Source organism: Carettochelys insculpta, chromosome 1 (assembly GCF_033958435.1).
Source record: "Carettochelys insculpta isolate YL-2023 chromosome 1, ASM3395843v1, whole genome shotgun sequence".
Taxonomy (NCBI): Eukaryota; Metazoa; Chordata; order Testudines; family Carettochelyidae; genus Carettochelys; species Carettochelys insculpta.
In genome coordinates this window covers 260,722,762-260,748,102 of record NC_134137.1, presented here as the reverse complement: position 1 = coordinate 260,748,102, position 25,341 = coordinate 260,722,762, and the positions used below count along the sequence as shown (strand labels likewise).

The following is a 25,341-nucleotide window of genomic DNA, read 5'->3' as shown; positions in this document are numbered from 1 at the left end:
TCTTTTGTGTATTCATCTACAGTACGGGGAACTTGTTCTTTTGATTAGGTCACAGACGTTTCACAGCTACCTTGAGGACATTATCAACTACCGCTGGGAGCTGGAGGAAGGGAAACCCAATCCTTTACGGGAATCCACTTTCCAGGAGCTGCCGCTGCGCACCCGTGTGGAGATCCTGCACCGCCTCTGCGATTACCGGCTTGATGCAGATGATGTCTTTGACCTCCTCAAGGTTCGTTGGGCCCTGGCTGGATGGGGAAGATGGCAGCTATGGGGAGCTAGACTGGGCTGTGAAATCCACCGGGGGACAGGAAAATGTTTGCCTTTGTGGAGGCTATTTTTCCTTTTTTGTGCCACTCCTTTTATGCATGAGCCAGCCCCCAATGAAGGGGACAGGGCTTTGTTGGTGCTACTGTGGCATTTCTACTCTACCAGTTTGGGAAGCAAGAAGAGGCTGGGAATTTTAACTGTAGTTTGGAAGTATTCCTCTTTAAGATCCTTTATTTTCCTTCGTCTCCAGATCCAGCTTTGGAAGTACTGGTGACGGGGTCTTCCCATTCTCTCTCCTCTTCATGGTCTAGGGGTTGGGTTGGGTTGAGTTGGGTAGGGTTTTTTAGACCCAGCCTCTAGGTGAGGTGCCCAGCTTTCCCTTTGTGTATTGTGCAGGTTTGGAAATGGAAATGTTTTTAATCCAAAAGAAGTGTAAAGTCTGGTTCTTGATGATAGTGCAGTGAATTAATAGCCATACCTTTTCAGCCTCTGGAGACCTGGCTTATGTTGAATTACAAAGGATCTAAGCAAATGGCAGGGTCTCTGTCATGCATATAGGCGCAGTACAAATGCCATGACGTAAGCTGACCTGATGGGCTACATCTCTGAAACCATGACTTGAATAGCTGGAAGTCCTCCCGGGGTATTGCCAGCATTGTGGGAACAAGGAAGGAGATCCTGTCCTGTGCAGTGCTCCCATCATTCCCTCGTTATTGAAGTGTCTTGGGAGAGTTTTATGCAGATATTTTCCATGCTGATTCCCAGGCTCTTCATGACTCTAACCAGCGCTAATTAGACCTTCACTGTCATGACCACCAAAAATGAAATATTAAAACTAAAGAAAGCATGCAAATTAGAAATGCCAATCTAAAGCTCTCCGTGGAGGGAGAGGGAATGTATTCTTTTCTCTGGAGTGGTATCTTCCCAGAGCTGCATCAGAACAGATGTGTGGGGTGGGGCGTCTGTGGAGGGATGTCAGCATATTTTGAGTGACACTGTGGCTATTTTTGAACTTGTCACCATCTCTCTCTCTCTCTCTCTGTGCGTGCTCCCAACTGAATGCAGGGTTTGGATGCAGACAGCCTCCGTGTAGAACCTCTGGGTGAGGATAGTAATGGCGCCCTCTATTGGTATTTCTACGGCACTCGTATGTACAAAGAAGAGCCAATGCCAGAGAAGTCAAATGGAGAGCTAGCTTCAGACAGGTAACAGCAGCTTCCAAGTTTCCCTACTTTCCATGCAGCCTGGGTAGAGAGGGAGAAGAGATCGGGAATGGCCCAAACAGCAATATATCTGAGTTCAATAAAATCTGTTTGACTGCTGCTGTTGCTGGGAAGGTGACAGTGGTCTGGCCTTGTGCAGGGCCTGGGTAAAACTGGCACCAGTAAAAAAAACCCAATGTAAAGCCACCAAAACCATGCACAGCCTTAATGGCACTGCAGATGTCTGCCTGTGGGCCGTGGGTTGATAGAGCCCTCTGCTATCACCACTGCATTCCAAGGTACCTGCCTCTCGGAGGGAGCAGCAGTTAGGAGTCATTATCTGCTCTTGAATTATTCACCCATCCAGTGGGAGTCCATCCGTCCCCCATCCCTCCCTCTTGGCTGCTGTAGTTAATTCCCCTCTTGTAGCAGCTGCTCTGACTTTTTTCTCGCTCACTCTTCTCTCCCTCCACCCCTGCCAGCCACCGTTCTTTTCTTCACTAGGTATTTTCTAACTTTTCTTTGTGTTCCAGGGGAAGTGGGGGCCAGACAAATACCCCAAATATTCCTGGCAAAACAGGCAAGAGACGAGGGCGACCCCCAAAACGGAAAAAACTGCTGGAGGAGAATCTGTTGAGGTAAGGAAAAAGGTGTTCCTGGAATGTCTGTGCTACACTCTCATCTCAAGAGGAAGGCTGGTTGGCCTTTCTTGGCATTGATAGTACTGATGCACCTTTTTGGCTCTCCCTTTGGTACTGAAAAGCACCCATACCCTACCAGTATTTTCCATTTGTGAGTCAAAAGATAATTCTCCTTGCAACCATAACCCCTGAAGCCATGATCTCAACTCATCTTGGACACACAAGCTGAGGTGGTGTGAGGGTGAGGACTCTAAGGAAAATCCAGATTCTGCAAAAGAAATGTGAGTGAAACAGTAGCTGCCATTCTGCCTTCTGAGCCCAGGCTGACCCATTTGATCCCCATATTTGATCCACAATGATGCTAGGGGGCAAGACTGCAGCTAGAGAGACTCTATGTAGATGCTATTTTAAACCAAACTCCTGACTACCTGAAGATCTCCTGGTGCTATTCAGAAGAGTAAGGATGGTATCCTGGCCAAATTCCAGTTTGGTCATTTACATCATTTTCCACAGCATTTCATTCTAACAAGATATTTCTCACTTCCTGTAAGAAATGTGTGTGTTTGCTGTCCCTTAAATGGCCATTGCATTCCTCCCCAGAAGTGGCCGTATTTCAGTGACTTGTATATGTTTTTATGTCATTGCCCATGTGTATAATTGCTTTCCTTTTTATAGGGAAAAGGCTGAAGACAACTCGCTTGTGCATGAGACGCAGATGAAAAATGGTAAAGACTTTCTGGGAGAATGGGAGGAATATGATCTGCTGTTGGAGTTTTAAAATCACCCACAGCTGGGAGAGACGAGATTCCCAGGGAAGGAGGAGGGTCTGTTTAGTGAGAGGTTCTTTGGAATCTGTGCCCTGTGTCTTTAGCATGGTTGGTTCTGTTTATATGTGGCACAAGCAGTTAAAAGACTAACTTATTGCCAGAGCCAAGGCAGCTAAATGCTTCCTGTGTAGCAAGGCACTATTTTGGGATGAGAAGTAACTAATGAATCAGGTTATTGTCCTGTGGGCCAGAGTTTGGAAAAGGGTTGGGGAGGAGCTCTCATCTACTCACTCAGGTCAGTAGAAAAGGACTATGTATGGGTGGACACTCCTGAAAAAGGGTGAGCACAGGCCATGTGGAAACATCCTGTTTGTGGTAGGTGCAGTTTGCCCTCTCTGTTTAAAGGGTGGGTAATATTGTAAGAGAACAAAGGAGCTGCCTTGCCTGTCTCCCATCTAGCGTCCAGGGTATACACTCTCAGTACTGTGTAAACCAGGAATTAGGGAAATCCATGCTCTGGATCCTTACAGGGAAGCCCTTGACCCACAAGGCGTTAATGCAGGAAGAGAGGAGGAGAGAGTCCAACATAGTGTGATAGTTTCTCCATGGGGGTTGGGTAGGAGGCTCATTTCTCAAAAATGAGACTCCGCAGTCTAAATAAGAGTTACGGATTAGACCTGCCCATTCCACCACAAAGGAGTGACCTCTGGTTTTGTTTATTGTACCCCTTCCTTCGAGTTCAGCTTCCCCCTGGACTGCTACAGCCCCACACTTGGCCTTCAGGAGAGAGCTTCGAAAGTGGAAACTACATCAGTAGAAAATTTTCTTCTGGTTGGGATAGTTACAGCATTAGAAGTGATCTCCTGCGTCAAAGCACCGGGCTGCAGCAATCCAGCAGAGGGAATCTGAGCAGATGTAATCTGCGAGTTGTGACCAGATCTAACTGGCACCCTCCATTCTGAAAAATAAATGACAGCTAAGGAAACCAATTCTCACCTTCCCCACCTGTCTTTTCCTCCTGGGAGCTGCTGGATATCCATGGCTGTGGTTTCAGAGTGGGTTAAGTCAATAGTGGCATTTCATCTGACATATTCCAAGGGCTGCCATTGTTTTATTTTCCATCCCAGTGTACAGTGCTCTAGAGTGCGTATTAATTGTGCTGGGGCCATGATAATGTTCTTCAGAGAGCTTTGAGTGAAGCCATAGCTAGGCAGGTCTTCCAGTCACATATATGAATGATTCTTCTTGCTTCTTCCTAGACCATGAACCATGACAATGTAGGGGTATTCACAGCCAAGGTCTCTCTTTTTCCCTAAGTTCAGGAGGGGAGGGCATGGGTCAGCAGAAAGCCACCAACAGTACTCATTGCAGAGCTGATATCCCTGTATGTTCTTGAAGGTTCCCAGGGGCCAGGCCGAGGGACATGGTGGCTGCTGTGTCAGACAGAAGAGGAGTGGAGGCAGGTCACAGAGAGCTTCAGAGAGAGAACCTCCCTGAGAGAACGGCAGCTTTACAAGCTCCTGAGTGAAGACTTCCTGCCTGAGATTTGCAACATGATTGCCCAGAAGGTGTGTGTGAGCACAAATGAGTGGGGAGGTGATAGCCTGCTCTTTTCTGTGTGGTGACTGCTCAGGATGCTGGAGAGCTGGGAGAGGGCTAATGCCAGCCAGCCATCAAGCACCCCTGGGAATGGGGAAGGATGTATCATCTCCTGCAGCAGAAGTGCTCTGAGCAGTATAGTAGCCCTAAACACGTTCTAGATACCATGTAAACAGGAGCTATTAAGCTTTGTTTGCAAGGAGTGGTAGCTAGAGGTGGATATATACATTCTGAGTTGTGCTGCCCAGCTGATAGCTATTTCAGAACGCCATGGGAATGTCTCTCTAAAATCAACCCCACAGCCAGTCTGGGTTTTGGAGAGGTCTGTATGATGCTTCCGTTATAAAGCTAATAGATTTACAGAGGTTGCCCATGTTCCCCCTAATCTTTTCCTTCCGTGTGTGGATTTTTTCCATCCAACGTGCAGAATAAATTTTGCATGGGCAGTGAGCCATGCATGAATGTGCACTGCCAGTCAGGCCTGTTGACAGGGAGACAGAAGGAGGGAAAGGGGACAGTTGCTCTGGGGGCCCCTTTGAAATGCCATGGCAGTGCTGCGCCACTGCTCCACTCACGGCTCTGAGGGAGCACGGGGTGCAAGTGGTGCCAAGAGCTGACTGCTGTAAGCCCTGCCCCTTCCATCTTTGGCCTTGTCCCTCCAGGGCAGGGAGCCAGGCCTCTCTCCCACCTTGCCCCCAAGCCCATGGTGGCTGTCAGCCCTGCTGCCATCAGTAGAAGCAACATCTGAATCTCCTGAGTGGCTGCACAAGCACACGGCTTATAGGAAACTCAGGTAGCTGCCTGGTCACTCCTAATACAGAATTCCCTTATTAACATCAGTGGTGTGACCCAATCCATGTCTGTCTTCTCTGCCTTCCTCCACACCCGTTTTAGGAGAAGCGTTTGCAGCACGTGGAGTTTTCGCCCAGGTGGATGTCTGACCGTCAGCCCATCAGGCCAATTCAGCAGGAGGTGAGAAAGTTTGAAAATGATTACAAGGAAATACCAAATCATGGCTATTCGGTGGGGAGGAAGATTTAAAAAACATAGGTGCTGGAAGTGAGCCTGACAGCAGCCATCAAATTAAACATGTACGGTGGCACCAAAAAAAGAAAACTAGAGCCAGTGCAGTTATGGGCTGCATGCACAGAAGGACCAAATCACAGATCAGGGGAGTACCAGCCTTTCTCACTAATTCAGAGGCAGCTGTACCTGCAGGAGTTTGTTCACTTTGAGGAACTTTGCTAGCATGGAAATACTGACAAATTGGAGGCTGTTCAGAGAAAATTTAAATAAGACCTGGGGCTAGAAGAATTGATTTACACAAGGAAATTACACAAATGAAGAATGTATAGCTTAACAAAAGTAAAAATGTCAGACTATGTATACCTGAGGGGGAGTAAATAGTAAAGGTGGAGATGAATCCTTTGATGTACACAAGGTTTATGAGGAGAAATTGGGTGGAACAGGGAGAATAAAATTAATTGTCCTAGGAGAACATAAACGCTGATCTATTAGGCCATGGAATAATCTCCCAGTGGAGGTGTCAAAAAGTCCATTACTTGGATGTTTTAAATTAAATTGGACAAAACACTGGAAATTGTCCTGTGGAGAGCCTCAGTGCACGAGCCAGGGGCAGGACCAGATGGGTAATAGTTGTTTGTTCCATTTTTAATGCCTGTACTGTCAGGCAGAAAGGGTGTCACATCCTTTCCCTAGTCGGTGCTTTTATTGTTGTTGTTGTTTGTTTGTTTGTTTGTTTTTAAAAAAAAAATGGAAAAAGAGGACCCAATACCCAGCTGGCTTTTCTCTCCTCCCTCTCACCCACAGCCAGATGCCAGTACTCAGAATCTGCAAGTATCTTCACAAAGAAAGCGCTGCCCCTAGTTTAAAAAAGTGAATTGAGTAGTTGAGTAAAAGCAGGAACAAGCAGTTCCTTGTGTTACAGGTAGAAGCCCGTGGCGAGGAGGATGATGTCCTAACCTCTGTCAATTAGACCAGGGATGTTCTCCCGTGCTACAGAGAAAGGCAGATGACATATTCATATGCAGGCAGCAAAAATCCAAATATGGGGGCAGGGAAACACTTGTAGCCCGAATGGCTGCTAATCAGTACCAGGGCTGCTCCAGCTCCCCAGGTACAGAGGGCTGTTAATTGCTGCCTGTGAACGGACACATCAGTTCCAGTGAAGCTAAACCTATCCCTGCACTGCTTCTTACTGCACTTTGGGGCCAGGGATGCCAGCAGTTACTATAGTCGGGTGTCTCAGGACATTGATATTTGCAGGGAGGGGGAGTATGTTAGCTGCCCAGCATGACATTGTAGTCACATGGGAGCCAGGAAAAGTGCCAGACTGTCTGATGACCTGTTTGCTGAGCACTGGGTGGGGGCTGCACTGGTAAAGTTCAGGCACAAAGCCTCATTCCGGCACAGCGCAGTGTGGTATACATGGCCCCTTCCTTCTAGCCCCGAGCTCTGGATACTGCTTAAATCTGAGCTGTCACTGCTCTGTAGGCTTCTGACCCTTCTGGGGCTTTCTCAACAGGTGGTTCTGATTAACTCCTCATTAAAAACCTTCTGAGCAGCACCCTCATTAAGGAGAAACTGCGGAAATCCTGGCAGAAAACATTCGGAGGATGAGGGAAAGGGGCATGAGCTGTGCAGGGGCTGTGAGGAGGCCAAGGGGACCTCTGCTCCCACTCCTTATGCTGATCTTGAGGGCCCTGAACTGGCCCATTTCAGAAGCCAAGGTGAAAGGCAGAACGTAGGGTTTGGGCATGCGGGAGTCAGTGATGCTATGCCTCGCAGTCCCCTCTGTGGGAGGGAAGGAGGTGGTTACATCAGGATGGCAGAAACTGGGTTTGTTTTATGTGAGCTAAGGAGAAGCTGGGGCCTGATTTACAAGACGAGCACCCCCAGCCGTCACCGACTTCATTGGAAGTTACACGTGCTCAGCCCCTCTTAAAATCAGGCACCTATCCATCTCAAACATCTTGGCCCAGTCGGAATGCCATAGCCACCAGGAACAAGGGATGTTCTGTGGGGGCTGTATGTTGGGATCACAGTGCTCGTTGGGTTGGTGAGTTCACTGTTTTCCTCTTAACTCAAATACAAATAGCACCAGATCTGCTGTATGTGTGTGGTGGTGGAAGGGGCAGGGTGGGAGACAACTTTGGGTTTCTCACTGTTGCATGCTCTGTAAACACTGTCTTCTGTCCAAGGAATGGTGTAAGCCCCAGGGCCGCCGCCTCTGCTTTGTGGATGTGGCTGAATGATGCAGGAAAGCTTAGTGCATGAGGACTGGCTCTGAATATGGTCTTTCGAGAACTGCAGGCTAGATGTTCTGCCAACACCTCCCTCGAATACATATATATGCACAACCGTAACTGTTGTGTAGATGGGCATAAGAGAGGTTCATAGTAGCATCTGCAGAAATTATTTCTGGTGAGGCACAAAGATTGGCTTGGATTCACGGTCATGTGAATAAAAAAAAACTGCCTGACGCATCATAAATACAATCTGCTATGGACTTGCCACAGGTGGCTGGTCACCCTTTGTTTTGCTCTCTTACTTACTAACACGCAGGGAGACTGAGAATCTAAAAATATGGGGCCCAGCTGTGTGCCTGCTTACGAATGTGAGGACTTGACTCACAGGAGTAACCCTACTGACTTCACTGGGACTGCTTACCCCTCTACATTTACACAGGCTCCTGTTTAAAGGACTGGGCTTCTGCTCATGTCACAAAGCCAAGGAGACTGCCTGGTGACAGTGGAAGTTAGATGAGAGAGGTGTTCATTTCTTGATATGGCAGCTAAGAATGTCAGTGCAGTTCTGAACCTCCTACACGGGGCATCGTCACATGGAACAAGGAGCTGACATCTCCTCTTTCTCTGCTGCTCTGTTGTGACTGCACCTGGAGGGTTGGGTTCTGGGCATCTTAGGGCTAGAAGGGTGAAGAGCCAGTGAAGGGGATTTTGTAAAAAGCAGCTACAGTGGCTGAGGGCTGGAAGGATTGACTGACAAGGAAACATTTTAAAAAAGCCCACACCTAAATGTGTACAGTTTGGTTAAGTGCCTGATTAAGAACATACATGCTGGAGTGTTACTGAAAAGGGAAATTATTAAGGGTTACAAGAGAAGACACTAAGGCTGTAGTTACACTGCGCCCTAAACTCGAAATAAGATCCATAATTAATAACAGCACCAAATGTCAAAATACTACACTATTCTGAAGCATCCCTTACTCTTCCTGCAACAAGGTATAGAGGGATGTCAAAATAGCCGGCCCATTACACAGACATGGAGTAGCAGTATCCCAAAATAGCTCTGCAGCGTACACATAGCCTAAGGGAAGAAAAATAATTGTAGACTGACTATCGAGAGAGATCGGCTAATAGTGGGATGTATAAACCCACGGAATAGCTTGCTTTGGAAAACAACAGGAATCCTGTTGTTTCTGAGATTACAACTGGACAAAGATTTCACATTGCATAGGGTCACCATATCTGAACTTTTGAAAAAGAGGACGCCCCTGACAGGGAGTGTATCTGTATCAGTGGCTACCAACTCATGTTGTGTTAATGTGCTATATATACTATCCTATAGTACATTAATACATGAGTGGGTAGATACTGGTACAGTTATACTTCCTCTTGGGGTGTCCCCTCTTCTTAAAGCTCAGCTATGGTAACCCTAACATTGCCGGAAGAATCCTGTAGTGGCTGGGGGAATGGATGAGATGATGTAAAGGGTCAGTACCGTATCTAATTGCTGTGATTCTGTGCTAATTCCCCTCAGAGGCAGGCCATGGGCCTGGCAGGATGAATTGGGTGCTGTAGCACTTTTGGGATTCTGAATCAAATCAGTGAGACAGTCCATGGGTAAGGAAAGTCCCAAAGGGTTCACTGCATTCTGGTCAGAGCAGAACAGGTGTTTCTGTTTTTTCCTCAGTCTGCACGTTAATGTGGAATACACTGGTAATGTCATAAAGCAGCCCAGGGCCCTGACTGAACACATTTCTGTTACTGGTGTACAAGTCTATTGTTGGGCAGCATGAGAGGAAGAATAATCCCTCCTGGAGGCAGCAAGTAGAAGATAGGGTGGGGTGATTGTCTGAGGGATATTGTTGCAGGACACTACTAAATAGCATTTCAGGAAAGAAAAAAATGTATGGAGACACTTACAATGTGGCTGGTTTCACTGTACAACCTTTCAAGCCATTTATCAAAGCACCCGCAGGTCCTATTTCCAGGCAGGTGAAATGGTAAAGCAGTAGTGATGGAAGTGCAGGGGTTTTTCTGGGGATTAATGGTGGGCAAGGAAAAGCTCCTGCCTGAGGAGTGGCTGAGGGACCCCAGCTGATCATTAATCTTCAGGAAATGCCTTGTGCTTAAGTGACTGTCGCTGTTCATACCCTGAGAATGGACGTGGAGAGCCTATGGGCATGTGGGTTATTTCCAAGTGTGATAGTTTCCCTTGGTATGTTCGGGGCATCTTCACTTTGTAGAACTGTCATCAGGAATGGAGTGTTGATGGATAATCCAAGCATTCAGCTTACAATGAAATCAAGCAAATAATTTTTTCCCCTGATGACTTTCCCCCGTTTCCACCCACAGCCATATGTGGGCATGGCACTTCACAGGCTAATAAGAGGATGTGGTACCTGCTCCATGGAATTTACAGTCTGACTGGCTCATACACACGCATAATTACAATGTGCCAGGAGTTGAGGAGGAAGGAACTGGAGCAGAGGATAAGAACTGCATACACCGGGAGGAAAATACAGCTCAGAGCTTCTTTGGCAGAGAGATTGTGTATATTTGCATTTCCATCACTTATTGTGGTTACGTTTTTAAGTCTCCTTCAAAGTCAAATCTATGGCTGATCAGATCTGTATATGCCAGTGCCTCCTTGTTGTCTGTGACCCTTATGATTTCATATGTGGCCTTTTGTCACAGGGGACCCCAAGTGCGCTCAGCAGGCTGGAGAAGCAAAGGCGCAGGGAGGAAGAAGAGGAGCGCCAAATCCTTCTGGCAGTGCAGAAGAAGGAGCAGGAACAGATGCTAAAGGAGGAGAGGAAGAGAGAGATGGAGGAGAAGGTCAAAGCAGTGGAAGGTACCTGTCGTTGTGTGAAGTAGAGGTGGGGACGTTGAAAGGGCCCTGATGGGGTTGTTAAACTGAACTGAGATATATCCTTTGTGCTCCTCCCTTGCCTCAGAGCACTTAAAATACCTGCAAAATGGAATCAGTGACTCTGTTACCTCAGAAGTGGGTTTGTCGTTCTCTGGCCTCTTTTCATTTGGCCCGCTGTCTTCCCTATTCCTTATCCTTCTTCTTCTCCCTCCTTGTCCTCTTGTACCTCCACCACCTCTGTCTTTCTCCTATCACTCTGGCTTCATCACCTCTCATACCTCTCCCCTTTCCTCCTCCCTCCTGCTTATGCTCCACTTGCAGTTCCCTGATCACCTTCTGCCTTCACCCTGAGTGCTTGTGAAGTTTCCCTCACAACCTACCCAGCCTCCCAGCTGCACTCACTCTATTCTGCCTCAAGCCTGTGGACAGAAGTGCTGCAAGTGGAACAGCCTAGTGACAGGAAAAGGTGGCCACTGAAAGAGCAGCACTTCTCCCCTGGTGTGAGCTATTGAATGGCAACCTCATGATTAGGGGACCAGACTGGACCAAGCGTTAAAAACTAGCTTGTGCAGGTGGCAGCATAAGTACCTTTTCCAAGTTTGGGTCCATGCTGCCCACACAGTGTTGGGGGTTTACGCAGGCAGAGGATGTGAACACCTACCTTCAGGCTTTCACAGGAATCAGATGGGGTCTGGCCTTGTTACTGGGATTTAGGTATTATTTGTGATTCTAATCTATTTGCAGTTTACCCAATTCCTCTCCCCGCCAGCGGAACAGAAGTGACTCTTGCTTTCTTCCTGCCCCTCTTCCCTCTGCAGCAATTCCGAGCTAAAGGAGCAGCAGCAAATGTAAACCTGAGAAGCCCAAGGTGCTACAGGCGTGGGGAAGGCAGGGTTTTTTCTGGGCGCTGTCAGGCTTCATTTCACTCTTGCTTTGGAGTGCTGGTGCAGGGTGAGGCAGGTACTCCATCTAGGGATGGGCGTGCCGGAGCTGTGGTTACCGTAACAAATCACTGGGTTGCTGCATTGCCTGGAAGACCTAGAGTGTCCTTGGAAAACCATGCTGGGTGGAAGTGTCTGTTGAAGTAAAAGGGCTTGTGAATAGTATAAAGGTGATACAGAATTAGCATAACAGAAAGAAAAACTAAGTGCACAAAACCATTAAACTTTTCAGTACAGAATAGTCTGGTAACCAGATGTTGGGTAGCAGGCCAGATATTCTGTAACAGAGCAGCTTCTTCTACCTGCTAACATTCTAACCTTTTCATAGACTCATAGAATACTGGAACTGGAAGGAACCTCAAGGGGTCGTCAAGCCCAGCCCCTGTACTCATGCAAGGACCAAGCACCATCTAGATTAACCCTGGCAGATGTTTGTCTAGCCTGCTCTTAAAAATCTCCAGTGATGGAGATTCTACAACCTTCCTGGGCAATTTATTCCGGTGCTCAACCACCCTGACAGTTAGGAAGTTTTGCTGAATGTCCAAACTAACTCTCCCTTGCTGCAGTTTAAGCCCCCTTCTCCTTGTCCTATCCTCAGAGGTCAAAGAGAATATTTTTTCTCCCTCCTCATAAAAATCTTTGTGACTATTATCTATTAGCTGTTATCATGGCTCCCTCAGTCTTCTCTTTCCCAGACTAAACAAATTCAGTTATTTCAATCTTCCCTCATTGGTCCTGTTTTTAAGACCTTTAATCATTTTAGTTGTTCTTCTCTAGACCTTCTCTAATTTGTCCACATCTTTCCTGAAATGAAACATAGTGCCCAGAACAGTACTCCAACGGAGGCCTAATTAGTGCAGAGTAGAGAAGAAAAATTACTTTTTGTGTTAAACAGTAACAGAGGGATATCCGTGCTAGTCTATATACTATCAAAACTAAAAAGCAGTCCAGTAGCACTTTAAAGACTAACAAAATAATGTATTAAGTGATGAGCTTTCGTGGAACAGACCCACTTCTTCAGATCATAGCCAGACCAGAACAGACTCAATATTTAAGGCACAGAGAACCAAAAATAGTAATCTGGGTTGACAAGTCAGAAAAATATTATCAAGGTGAGAAAATCAGAGAGCAGAGGAGCAGAAAGAGGCGGGGGTGTCAAGAATTAGTTAAAGCCAAGTATGCAAAAGAGCCCCTATAATGAGCTAGAAAATTGCTGTCCTGGTTCAAACCACATGTTAATGTGTTGAATATGAATATAAAAGAGTTCAGCAGCCTCTCTTTACAAACTGTTGTGAAAATTCCTCTTCAGTAAAACACAGACTTTCGGGTCATTAACAGAATGGCCCACTCCATTAAAGTGCTGGCTGACAGGTTTGTGAATCAGGAGTGTTTTTATGTCTGTTGTCTGCCCATTAATTCTTTATGTAAGAGAGTTTGAAGTCTGTCCAATATACAAAGCGCCTGGGCATTGTTGGCACATGATGGCATGCATGATGTTAGTTGAGGAACATAAGAATGTGCCCGTCATTCTGTGAATAAGCTGGTTAGGTCCAGTGATGGTATCTCCAGAAGAGATATGTGGACAAAGTTGGCAACAGGCCTTGTTGCAAGGAAAAGTTCCAGGACTGGTGTTCCTGTGGTATAGACTGTGGTTGTTGGTGAGAATCCTCATAAGGTTGGGAGGTTGTCTGTAGGAGAGAACAGGCCTGTTACCTACGGCCTTCTGGAGTGTGGCATCCTGATTAAGGATAGGTTGTAGGTCTTCAATAGTGCATTGCAGTGGTTTGAGTTGGGATCTGTAGGTAATGACCAGTGGTGTTCTGTTCTTGGCTTTTTTGGGCCTATTTTGGAGTAGCTCGTCTCTGGATATTCGTCTGGCCTTGTTGATTTGTTTTTTTTATTTCTCCTGGTGAGGAATTCAGGTTTATGAATATTTGGTAGAGATCTTGCAGTTTTTGGTCTCTGTCAGTAGGATCAGAGTAAATGTGATTGTACCTAAGGACTTGACTGTAAACAGTGGATCTAGTTGTGTGTGCAGGATGGAAGCTAGAAACGTGTAGGTAAGTAGAGCGATCAGTGGCTTTCCCGTAGAGTGTGGCACTGATCAGGCCATCCTTGATTTGTACTGTATTGTCCAAGAAATGTATCTCTTGCATGGATTAGTCAAGGCATAAGTTGATGGTTGGGTGCAGATTGTTAAAGTATCTGTGGAATTCTTCTAGAGTCTCTATACCATGGGTCCAAATCATAAAGATGTCATTGATGTATCGTAAGTAGAGGAGGGGTAATAGGGGATGAGAGCTGAGGAATCATCGTTCCAGGTCAGCCATAAATATATTAGCATATTGTGGGGCCATGCGGGTGCCCATAGCAGTTCCACTAATCTGGAGGTATAAATTGTCTCCAAATTGGAAATAAATGTGTTTTCATCATGAATAAGTCAGACTATGAACAGGAGGCAGCCAGACAACTCTCCAACACCAAATTTTACAGACCTCTCTCTTCTGATCCCACTTTGGAATTCCAAAAAAAATTATAACTACTACTTAAGGAACTCCCTGCTGCTACTCGGGACCTTATTCACTCAGACACACCATCTGAGCCCCAGCCTGGATTATTCTATTTACTTCCCAAAATCCACAAACCTGGAAACCCTGGACTCCCTATCATTTCGGGTATTGGCACCCTTACCACCAGACTATCCAGTTATGTGGACTCCCTCCTCAGACCCTATGCCACCAAAACTCCCAGCTACCTCTGAGATACCACTGACTTCTTGAGGAAATTACAAAACATCAGAAACATTCCTGACAACACCATCCTTGCCGCCATGGATGTAGAGGCTCTGTACACTAATATTCCACACAAAGTCGGATTACAAGCAATCAGGAATACTATCCCTGATGTCACCACAGCCAATCTGGCATCTGACCTCTGTAACTTTCTTCTCACCCACAATTATTTCCAATTTGGGGACTTACCTACACATTTCTAGCTTCCATCCTGCACGCACAGCTAGATCCATTGTTTACAGTCAAGTCCTCAGGTACAATCGCATTTGCTCTGATCCTACTGACAGAGACCGAAAACTGCAAGATCTCTACCAAATATCCATAAACCTGAATTCTTCACCAGGAGAAATAAAAACAACAAATCGACAGGGCCAGACGAATACCCAGGGACCAGCTACTCCAAGATAGGCCCAAAAAAGCCAAGAACAGAACACCACTGGTCATTACCTACAGCTCCCAACTCAAACCACTGCAATGCATTATCGAAGACCTACAACCTATCCTTAATCAGGATGCCACACTCCAGAAGGCCCTAGGTAACAGGCCTGTTCTCTCCTACAGACAACCTCCCAACCTTATAAGGATTGTCACCAACAACCACAGTCTATACCGCAGGAACACCAATCCTAGAACTTTTCCTTGCAACAAGGCCCGTTGCCAACTTTGTCCGCATATCTCTTCTGGAGATACCATCACTGGACCTAACCAGCTTATTCACAGAATGACGGGCACATTCTCATGTACCTCAACTAACATCATACATGCTATCATGTGCCAACAATGCCCAGGCGCTTTGTATATTGGACAGACTTCAAACTCTCTTACATAAAGAATTAATGAGCAGACAACAGACATAAAAACTCTCCTGATTCACAAACCTGTCAGTCAGCACTTTAACGGAGTGGGCCATTCTGTTAATGACCCGAAAGTCTGTGTTTTACTGAAGAGGAATTTTCACAACAGTTTGTAAAGAGAGGCTGCTGAACTCTTTTATATTCAAATTCAACACATTAACATGTGGTTTGAACCAGGACGGCAATTTTCTAGCTCATTATAGGGGCTCTTTTGCATACTTGGCTTTATCTAATTCTTGACCTCCCCTCCCCCTGCCCCTCTGCTCTCTGATTTGCTCACCTTGATAATATTTTTCTGATCTGTCAACCTTGATTACTATTTTTGGTTCTCTGTGCCTTAAATATTGAGTCTTTTCTGGAATGGCTATGATCTGAAGAAGTGGGTCTGTCCCACGAAAGCTCATCACCTAATAAATTAGTTTGTTGGTCTTTAAGGTGCTACTGGACTGCTTTTTTACTTTTTGTGTGTTGCTTACAACTCTCCTGTTAAAAGCTAGTTATATAGGTGTCTTTCATACTCCTCTGGATGTCAGCTCTCGCTGATCTAGTCAAAATCTAGTGGACTAATTAGAAACCCATTTGAATTGAGGTCTACCACAGATTTCTTGTGTCCATTTGGCTAGTCACATAATATTCCATGCTTCAATTTTCCATCTGTAAAATGGGCATAATACTTCCCTATATCTCAGGTGTTGTGAGGATAAAGCTGCACATGCATGGGAAGAATTCAGATTCTGTTTTGATGTGAGCCATGTATGTATGCAGGGAGATAAATGTAATCACTACATGTGATGGTGTTAGGCCTTATCTAGACAAGAATTTTTTTCTGCGTTAACTTTAATCTGTTTTTGAAAAGAATTTAATTAATCTAGTCTAGTGCCTGTGTGAAGTGTCTCATTTTGGTTTAAGAGTGGCTTATTGCAGTGTAGTTTAAATCTGCCCCCAGTCAACTTAAGATGAATCAATATAGTTTTTGTCTTAAACCAAATTAAGTTTCCATGCACTTGTGGTATTCTAAGTCAGGATACACCAATGCCATGTCATAGGGGGTGTTAATAGCCATGCTTACTTTCATCAAAAATGTACTGTTCCTTACTTTCAATTCAGAGCACCAGAAACCTGTTCAGTCTCCAAATACACAGCACCATTTCAAGGTGCTGTTTACATCCACACCTTTAAGGGGGATCCATTTGTGGTAAACAAAGGTCTGTGCACTACCTGAATCAAGGAGGCCACTTAACTTCCTCCCATTTAGGAATCACATACACAGCTGGATACCATCACCGCAAGGGCTGGTATTAAGGTTCCTCGGAAAAGGCACAGGTTCATCGTCAGTGAGATTCCTGGCTGGAGAGTACCCAGGCTTCATCACACTTGAGCACAGTAGAAGTAGACCATGATATTTATAGCCATTGCACCCCAGTAGTGACCAGGTTTATTTTACACCAGATCCTCTCTTCCCAATTTTCATACCTTGAGTGCAAGCCAGGATCCCATAAGGGTAAATCTGTGATCTCTTTAACTATTCTTTGTTCTGACAGACATCCACTTCTGGAACTGCTCCTGAATGCTCCTCAGAGCATTTCTTGGAATGTAGTAGTGGTATGGTAGAATAAATCTTAGTTTGCCTCAGGATGCTGCTTCTTGTCCGACTTGAACCTTTAGCAGTTCTCACGGACCTAAACCTTTTCTTAGCATAGCAGCATTTTCTTATGAGTAGTATCCTCATGTAGTGCAATGGACTTCAGGTGCGTGCTCAGATAACAGAGGTACCAGGAAAGGAATCCACAACCTCTGTTGCTGATAACAAGATATGGCCACCCTCTCAAAGCAAGGAAAATGCCAACATCTTCCCCCTGGATGTTCTGGGAAAGTTTAGGAGGCTTTTGCATCATCCCTTATGGCGGTTCTCCCTCAAAAACATACTTTTAAAGACAGGAATGGTGCCCATGTGGCAGTAAGGTTGTTCAGAGATATTAATTCTCAGTCTGTTCCTTTCATCCTCTTTACCTCCATCGTTAGTTAACAAACTGGAATGTAGGAACAGATTTCATTCAGGATGTGGCACTTCTTGAGCTCTGCTCATCTTTTACTTCCTTAGTTTCCTGTCACTTTGGTCCTCTAAGAACAACTGGAAGAGGGATGTGGATGCAGGCTTCTCGCAGGGCAATGGTTCTCAATCTCTGCAAACTATCTGCATCCCTTTCTGGAGTCTGATTTGTCTTGTGCATCCCGTGTTTCACCTCACTTAAAACCTAGGTGGTTACAAAATCAGACCTAAAAATAAAAGGGTGTCAAAGCACAAGCTGCTACCAAAGAATTGCTTCCTTGCTACTTTTTACCATATATTTATAAAATAAATTGATCAGAATATCAATATTGTACTTGCATTTTGGTGTCGTACTTGAGTCTGTTTTTCTCTTGTGAGCCTTGTGTGAAGCTTGCTTGTCAGGCAGTGGAACTGGAGCTTGTAACTTAGATTTGTGGGGCCTCCTGTGTTGTGGGGCCTGGGTAGCTGCCCTGCTTGCCACCCTTTAATGCCAGCTCTTTGCTTGCAACACCCTAAACTTGTCCCAAAACCCCCCGAGGATCAGAACCCCCAGATTTAGAAGAACTCTGTATACCTCCAGGAGCGCACGTACCCTTGGTAATAACTGCTGTCACAGGGAACAGGCCTGAGGTGCAGAGCCTGTAGGAGTCAAATATGCCATAATCTTGTCTTTTCCTACCCTTCTTCGGGTTTCCACCTTACATCTCCAGCTCTCTTGTATTCTTTGTGGGCGATCCCACCTTCATACCAAATGTGTTGTTGCTGCAGTGACTAAGGAGAGAGAAATTCTTCTCAGAAAATAGTTCTGGAGACATGAGCTTTGTACAAAACAGGTGCTTGTGAATATAAGTTCACTTAAAACTAGTGTAAGAAAAAGAAAACTGAGCTCACAGAAACCCATTATAATTCCCAGTGTGAAGCAAAACATCTGGGTAACCAATGTCTGATTACAGACCAGAGGTGATCTTCAGGTAGCTCCTGTCACCCCTGGTACTAACCTCCTAAATTTCAGCAATGCAGCTGGTCCTCGTAGGTCATGATGTCTCAATCTGTCTGGCTGTGTCTACAGGGAAGAGCTATTTCAGGTACCAGAATAGCTACTCTGTGTCTGTGAAATGTGCCCGTTATTTCGAAATACGTTTCAAAGTAACAGGCCTCCTATTTTGGCATCCCTGTACTGTTTGCAGGAGGAGTAAGGGATGCTTCGAAATAACACATTATTTCTAAGTAAAATCAAAATAAAGTATGCAATTTGCATTGCGCAAATTGCTTATCTTATTTTGAGGTTAGGGTGCGATGTAGACATAGCCTATCTGAGCTGCTCAGTAGTCCCAGACTGGTAAGGTAAGTGGGAATTTGTCTGAAAGCAGGTTAGCAGCACTTATGAAACAGTGCCACTGTGAAATAGTTTGTGTTGAGGTGAAAAGGAGAGGTGGAAAGGAAGGTGTGGTGCTCCTGTCTCCTCTGATTCCCTGGTGCCGTCCTTTCTGGAAGGATGACAGCATTTCCTGGGTAAAGCCCTTTTCTGTAAGCCACAACAGGCTCCAGAAACTGGCTGCTGAGCAGCCTCCTTAGTTTTCATGTGTGATGTTACTGATGAGGGTAAGAGAGTCAGATAGATTTCTTTCTCTCCTGTGGCAGAACGAGCCAGGAGGAGGAAGCTCCGGGAAGAACGGGCTTGGCTTCTGGCCCAGGGGAAGGAGCTTCCCCCAGAACTTTCCCATTTGGATCCCAGCTCTCCTACCAGAGAGGAAAGGAAAACCAAGGATCTGTGAGTACATGGCAGTGCGCATAGCATGCATGTGCATTTGTATGCTTTCAGGGGAGGAGAAATGTAGCCAGTGGTAAAGTAAGTAAAGAGTGGAATAAGGATGGAGCGGAGGGGAGCAGTAGAGGTGGGAGGAATGTGTGAAGGGCATAGAGCAGGGTACAAGCAAAAGGGCTTCTGTTTGAATGAGTGTTCTTAGGGTGTCTGCACATTACGGGTTCTGATGCAGGACCTTACGGTGAGCAGCACCAGGCCTGGGGTGGAGGTACGATGAAGATAACAGAGTATATATTCAATGTCACGCTTCCTATTTGCAGCTTTGAATTGGATGATGAGTTCACCGCCATGTACAAAGGTCAGTCTCCTGCCCTCGTCTTTCACTTTGCTGGAGTTAAAAATAAGTAAATGTCTGCCTGGCTGTGCCTAACAGATCGTCTTCCTTCTGATGCTGTCAGTTCTAGATGTAGTAAAGGCTCACAAGGATTCTTGGCCCTTCTTGGAACCAGTTGATGAATCATATGCTCCAAACTACTACCAGATCATTAAGGTAGGTGCCATGGTCCAACCTGCTGCACTGTCTTGCATCTGACTCTTTGGCTTGGTAGAAAGCTGTGTCTGTAGTCAATTCTTTATAGTTCTTTGGCCACGTGTTGTGCAGGAGGTGAGATTAGATGTTCACAGCAGTCCCTCCTGGCCTTTTTAGGAAGCTAGTAGAGCTACCATCTGGACGTCTTGTGCTTATTGTCACTGAAGGGAGATCTGGATGTGTTTCAGGCTCCCATGGACATCTCTAGCATGGAGAAGAAGCTGAATGGAGGTCAGTACTGCACCAAGGAGGAGTTTGTGGGTGACATGAAGACCATGTTCAGGAACTGCCTAAAATACAATGGTGAAGGCAGTGGTAAGAACAATGAGAAAAGTTGTTCCATCTATTGACAGCTTTTGGTCCAAACCCCCTAGCCTCTCCCTAGTCATCCGTAGTTGACTTGTACTGGACACCAGACGTCATTCTGGACAGTGAGAGCAAGCGTTACTTCGTGGATAGTAAGCCCCAATTCAGCGAGGTTCATAAACACGTGTGGAATGATAAGCTCATGACCAATCACATTGTCCCCAGCTAGGGCTGCTCAAACACTTAAAAGTTATGCATGTGCTTAAATACCTTGCTGAATTGGGACCAAAGCTGGCCCATCCATAGGACACTTGCCCTCAGCTTTGTGCATTGATGAGGGGGTGTTCCACACCTCAGGGGGACACTGGCCTGGATGGCACAGGGGCTGGCATCAATGCTCCCAGCCCTGCTGTGCCCCACCTCAGCAGCTCCTGGTGTTCCTCTGGAGAGGAGGTGGCAGTGGCTTGTGAGGAGGAGTGGAATAGGGGCAGGAAGAGTCAGACTGGGGCTTGGGGGGAGGGGATAAAGTGGGGGCATGGCCTAGGGTGTAGGGGGGGGGGTTTGTCCTGGGCCCTGCACCCCTTTTGGCATGGTCCGTGATTGGGGCCTATTAAATGCACTAAGGGATTGTACTAAGGGATCTGGTCTAATGGGGTGCAGAGTGCAATAGGTACAAGGAGAAGAGACCGTTGGGGGTTAGCTCTGCTGGGTGCGAGTTCTCTGAGTTGTCAGTTTGGTATTGGAATTAGAAGGATTTTGTGCAGGACACAGAGGTATGCTTAGTTCTCTGGGTCTTTAAAATAAAGCTATGCAAGGAATATGCAGTGCATGCAGCCCTTTGGAAAGGGACAGTATTTTGGGTTCCCCTTTGACTGTTGGACCTTCAGCATGAGTCAACTGATGGGAGGCCCTGGTGAGTATTAAGTCTCCCTGTTGCTATAGCAATTAAAATTATGTGCCTCACTAAGGTGAGTCAGGCAGATTTCCAGTATGAGGATATTGCGAGCTCTGGCTTGCTGGCTCCTGCCAGTGTCATCCAGGATAGCAGTGGAGGGGAGAGTAAGAAGTTTAAGCCTCTCAAGCATCATCCCCAAGAAAAAGTGAATTCCAGAACCACAGAGGGAGGAGAGCTTTCTGTTTGCAGTAGTGGCACCGTGCTGCAAAGAAAACATTGGAGTGGTGTAATGGGAGCTGCTAGAATGTGATTTGCACTGTGTCACCCTCTTGATGCTGCCGGCGTGGCATTCTACTTCTTGTAGGCTCCAATGAAAACCAAGAAACTACAGCTGAGCACAATTTTCCTGTTGAACTAGTGTAGATGGGTTGAGTTGACGTCTGTGTAGCATGTTCTGTGCACAAGGATCTGCAAGTGAGAGATCAGGGAGAAAATGTTTTTTGCCTTTTTCTATAATGCATGCCAAAGCGTCTGAACAGTCCAAGACTGAGGAGTATAATAACCTGATTACACTACTGTGGAATTCCAGTTGGGAAGACAACAATTTCTCCAGAACATGGAGCTTGATGACCATAGGATTGTGAATGGCTGTTCAGACCCAGCATCTTAAGTATATTTTAAGAGATGACATTCTAGCAACATAATTTCTCTTAAAACCCTGCAGGGATGTTAGTTTGATATGATCCCAAAATAAACTGCATCATGAAGGAGACCTGCAAAGTACTTTCAAAAGATGAACCTGAGAGCTTAAATTGGTAACTCGGGAGACACTAAAAATCATGGATTGAACAGAGACCCTGGGTTCGTGGCTAATTTCAACAATTTTAACCCATGAACCCCTTCTTTTTGTCCTATGACCGCAGAGGTGTTAACAGGCCACTCTCCCGTAGAATAAGCGCTAAATAGTTATGCTAAACAATCTGTCCCACCTCGCACTGTGCTTTGCAGGTCCTGCTCCCCCATCTTTAGAAGACCGCTATGAAGCTCAAAAGCTTGTCTCTCCTACAAACAAGAGCTGGCCCAATAAAAGTCACTACCTCGCCCACTTTGTATTTCTTGAAAGTCTCCAGTTCAAGCACTGACCAAGTCTGATGAGATCATACACCAGGGTACATCTACACTCACCAGGGCATGCAAAATCGAACTGTCAGGGGTTGACAGTTGACCCCTATGTTCTTCACTCTCAGGAGGAGTAGGGGAGGTCAACAGGAGAAGCTCTTCTGTTGACCTCCCTCAGTGAGGACAGCCAGATAAGTTGATTGTAGATATGTCATTTCAGCTACACAATTGCCATAGGTGGAAGTGCGTATCTAGGATTGACTTTAAGGTCTAGGGTAGACCTGTCCGCACAGTGGGCTGATTGCAAACAGTCCTTCCCTCTTTGTCTTTCTACTTAGCTTCTCCAAGAATGTTATTTATATAGAAACATGAGAAATCAGAGCCTTTAGACTGGGGACCATCTGACTAGCTTGTCTCTCCTGATTAGCTTTCTCTGTTAAGCTCTGTCTCCCTGCCTCTTCTTGTTTTGAACACAGAATACACCAAGATGGCATACAACTTGGAGAGATGCTTCCACCGAGCAATGAGGAAGCACTTCCCTGGTGAAGATGGGGACACAGACGAGGAGTTCTGGATCAGAATGGACGGGAAACGGGAGAAGAGGAGCCGTCGGAGCGGGCGCTCTAGCACTGGCAATGTTTGGACCCGATCCAGAGACCCAGAGGGACCAGGCAGGAGACAGCAACACTTAGAGAATGGAGGGAAACCACCACCATTCCGGGCCACTCCCCGGGCTCCTGCCTCCTCCCCTTCAGAGGATCCAAGTGGCAGCACAATGCAGCCTCCTCGGGAGTCGAGCTCTTCCAATGGCCAAGGCTTCCCTCACCCATTGCATTATGGTGGAATGCCCAGCCAGGTGCCACACCCAGGCCAGATGGTAAGGACTGCCATCTGTCATTTTTTGTAGATTATAAATGCAGAGAAGGGCCCAAGAATAAAATTGTCCCCTGTAAGTTCCTAGCAGAATTCCTACTTCGTGATCAGAATCATTTATTGGTTGTGGAGCATGGGCTTTTATTTCTCTTTTCCTCCTCTCTTTTCCTTCTGTTGTCCCTCCATAGTTTGCTCTGTGTCTTTTTTTAACCTTCTTTGGTTCACTCCTCCATTCTTCCTTCCCGGAGTGATCAGTGCCAGACTTGAAGAAGTCTGTTGCCAAAGGTAAATAAAGCATTTTTCTTTGGTGATTGGTGGGATTTATGCCATCCATTCTACAGAGTTTAAGTTTGAACACTTTAACTCTTCGAGATGCAATGATGATATAGTTTTGACTTCCTGGGTCTGCAGGTAGCCAGCTCAATTGCCTCTGTTGCTTACCATAGCTTCCTAAGCAAAAGCAGAATAAAATGAACAAGATTGCTATTTGGAACTCTACCTCAGAGGATCACGTGAGAGATGGAGCGACCAGGCAAGCCCAGTGGGGCCTCGCCACGGGGTGTGGCCCAAAGTAGCAAGCTGAGAGTGGGCCAAGCCAGTGGGGCAGTCATCGGCACACTGACAGCAGGGTCTGGCCAGTGGGTGCAGGCACTGAAGGTGCATGGCCCGAGGCAACCCCCTTGCTCACCTTGCCCTAAAGCTGAGCCTGGCTGCATCCAGGCATCCTGAGAGGAATCTCAGCAGAGTCCCCTTTCGCAGTTAATCCAGACTCTGTCAGCAGCTGAGACTTGTCCTAGAATTAGCTGATGGGGACTTCTCTGATCTCTCTGTTGTTAGCCTTGAACTGGTCTGTGGAAGTCATACCTGGGAGATTTCTTCTGGTTCCCTGGGTGAAGGAGTAACCCTGTGGCAAGTGAGCTGTGTTATTGTACACCACAGGCTCCAGTGCAGCTTCTCACAAGAATCACGTGTATTTAGTGGGAGCACCTCAGTCCACTGCTGCCCAGTATCTGTAGCAGCTTTGCTCTTCCACAGAGTCTTACGGCAGCTTTTGTTTTTCTTTCCAGCGGCCAGCAGTGCCAGGAACATTCGGCCCCCTGCGGGGATCAGATCCAGCTAAATCATATGGCTCACCACGAGTACCAGAACCCCACCCTGGAGACCCCATTCAGCAGCACCAGCACTTTGCCATGCAGGTAAGAGACTGGTTCTGAAATTCACACAGAGAATGTCCTAGCCTCTTAGAGGAAATAGCGTGGACCCAGAGGACTGGGAGCCATGACCTACCCTTCTATACTCATTGGGTTTGGGTCAGTGACTGCAGTTTCCACCTCACTGCATTCATTGGTTGTAAATGGCGTCCTCTGCCTGGGGAGGGATTTGTCCCATGCTGTGAGTCACTGATTCTTTCCCATCTCTTCCCATTACTCTTCGTAGCTTTTCATGTGCCAGTAAGTGGTGACTCTTTCACTGAACCCGGCCTTTTTCTCTCCCTCCCACAGTCTACAGTTGGACTGAACGAACACAGAGGGCACAGACTGGCTGCACCAGAGAAGCAGGTTTGTGCAGGGCCAACACATGTCTCTGCACTGGGACCGCGGCCCGGAACGTTGCAGCTTGGGCGGATGAGTGGCCCTCCCCCAGATGCTAGCATGTACCCACCAGTGCAGTTCCAGCAAGGATTTATTCCTCCCAGGCACAACAGTCCACCAATGAGACCACCTGAGAGCTCCGAGGTCCCCCCAGGCCACATGTACAGACCATACAAATATCTAAATCGAGCTCATCCTGCTGCATGGAATGGAAGCCACAGTGCAACAAACCAGACCTCCCTGGGTCCAGATGAGAAGCCGCCCTTGAGCACAGGACCTTCTTTGCAATCTCGTGCTCTTAGTCACATGATGGACCCTCGGGCAATGAGACCACCTCTGCCTCCCAGCCAGTGGACTGAGCAATCAAATTTCCTACCTCATGGGGTCCCTGCCTCAGGATATATCAGACCACCTGGTAAAGCCGCCGGTCAGAGAATGCAGCAGCCTCCAGCCTCCATGTTTGGGGGACCCCCTCAAATTCAGAGAGGATGCCAGGGTGGGGATTCCATGATGGACAGCCCAGAGATGATCGCCATCCAGCAGCTGTCATCTCGCGTGTGCCCGCCAGGTGTGCCTTACCACCCTCGGCAGCCTCCTCCCCCGCATCTGCCTGGCCCCTTTCCACAGCTGGCCCACGTGGCATCAGCGAACATGCAACCCCCAAAACCAGTCTTGGGGAATGGAAACTCTCAGGATGCCAGTCAGACAGTGGAGCCAGAAAGCAACCGAGGTAATTTTAATGTATGCTACTGGTCTGAAGAGGCCAAGAGTCACTGCCAGGGTTGTTTTAACTTTCCGTGTCCATTTTTTTTCAACATTCCTCCCCACCCCCATCCTCTACTCATCATTATGCATGGTTTCACTCACTTCTGATAGACTGCTGAGCTCTTTGGTCAATAGTTTTGGTTGTTGAAGGAAAATTTCACTGTTTTTCTACAAAAACACTGCAGA

The 25,341-nt window shown here is 46.6% G+C and overlaps 1 protein-coding gene across 6 annotated transcripts in view; it reads left to right on the top strand.

The window, feature by feature from the left end:
* The window catches only part of CECR2 (CECR2 histone acetyl-lysine reader), a 151,848-nt gene that overhangs the window by 114,512 nt on the left and 11,995 nt on the right, over positions 1-25,341 (top strand). For 5 of the 6 annotated variants that reach the window (XR_012647014.1, XR_012647015.1, XM_075005719.1 and 2 more), the window contains 14 exons: positions 49-232; positions 1,336-1,475; positions 2,006-2,110; positions 2,789-2,838; positions 4,279-4,448; positions 5,374-5,451; positions 10,440-10,596; positions 18,893-19,022; positions 19,337-19,374; positions 19,475-19,566; positions 19,794-19,920; positions 22,402-22,802; positions 23,866-23,994; positions 24,301-25,120. Coding sequence is in view for 4 of the 6 variants with exons in the window: in XM_075005719.1 (XP_074861820.1) it covers positions 49-232; positions 1,336-1,475; positions 2,006-2,110; positions 2,789-2,838; positions 4,279-4,448; positions 5,374-5,451; positions 10,440-10,596; positions 18,893-19,022; positions 19,337-19,374; positions 19,475-19,566; positions 19,794-19,920; positions 22,402-22,802; positions 23,866-23,994; positions 24,301-25,120 (2,621 nt within the window). In the remaining 2 variants the exon portion in view is untranslated. The remainder of the gene's footprint in view (positions 1-48; positions 233-1,335; positions 1,476-2,005; positions 2,111-2,788; positions 2,839-4,278; positions 4,449-5,373; positions 5,452-10,439; positions 10,597-18,892; positions 19,023-19,336; positions 19,375-19,474; positions 19,567-19,793; positions 19,921-22,401; positions 22,803-23,865; positions 23,995-24,300; positions 25,121-25,341) is intronic. The other variant, XM_075005735.1, reaches the window with a different exon arrangement.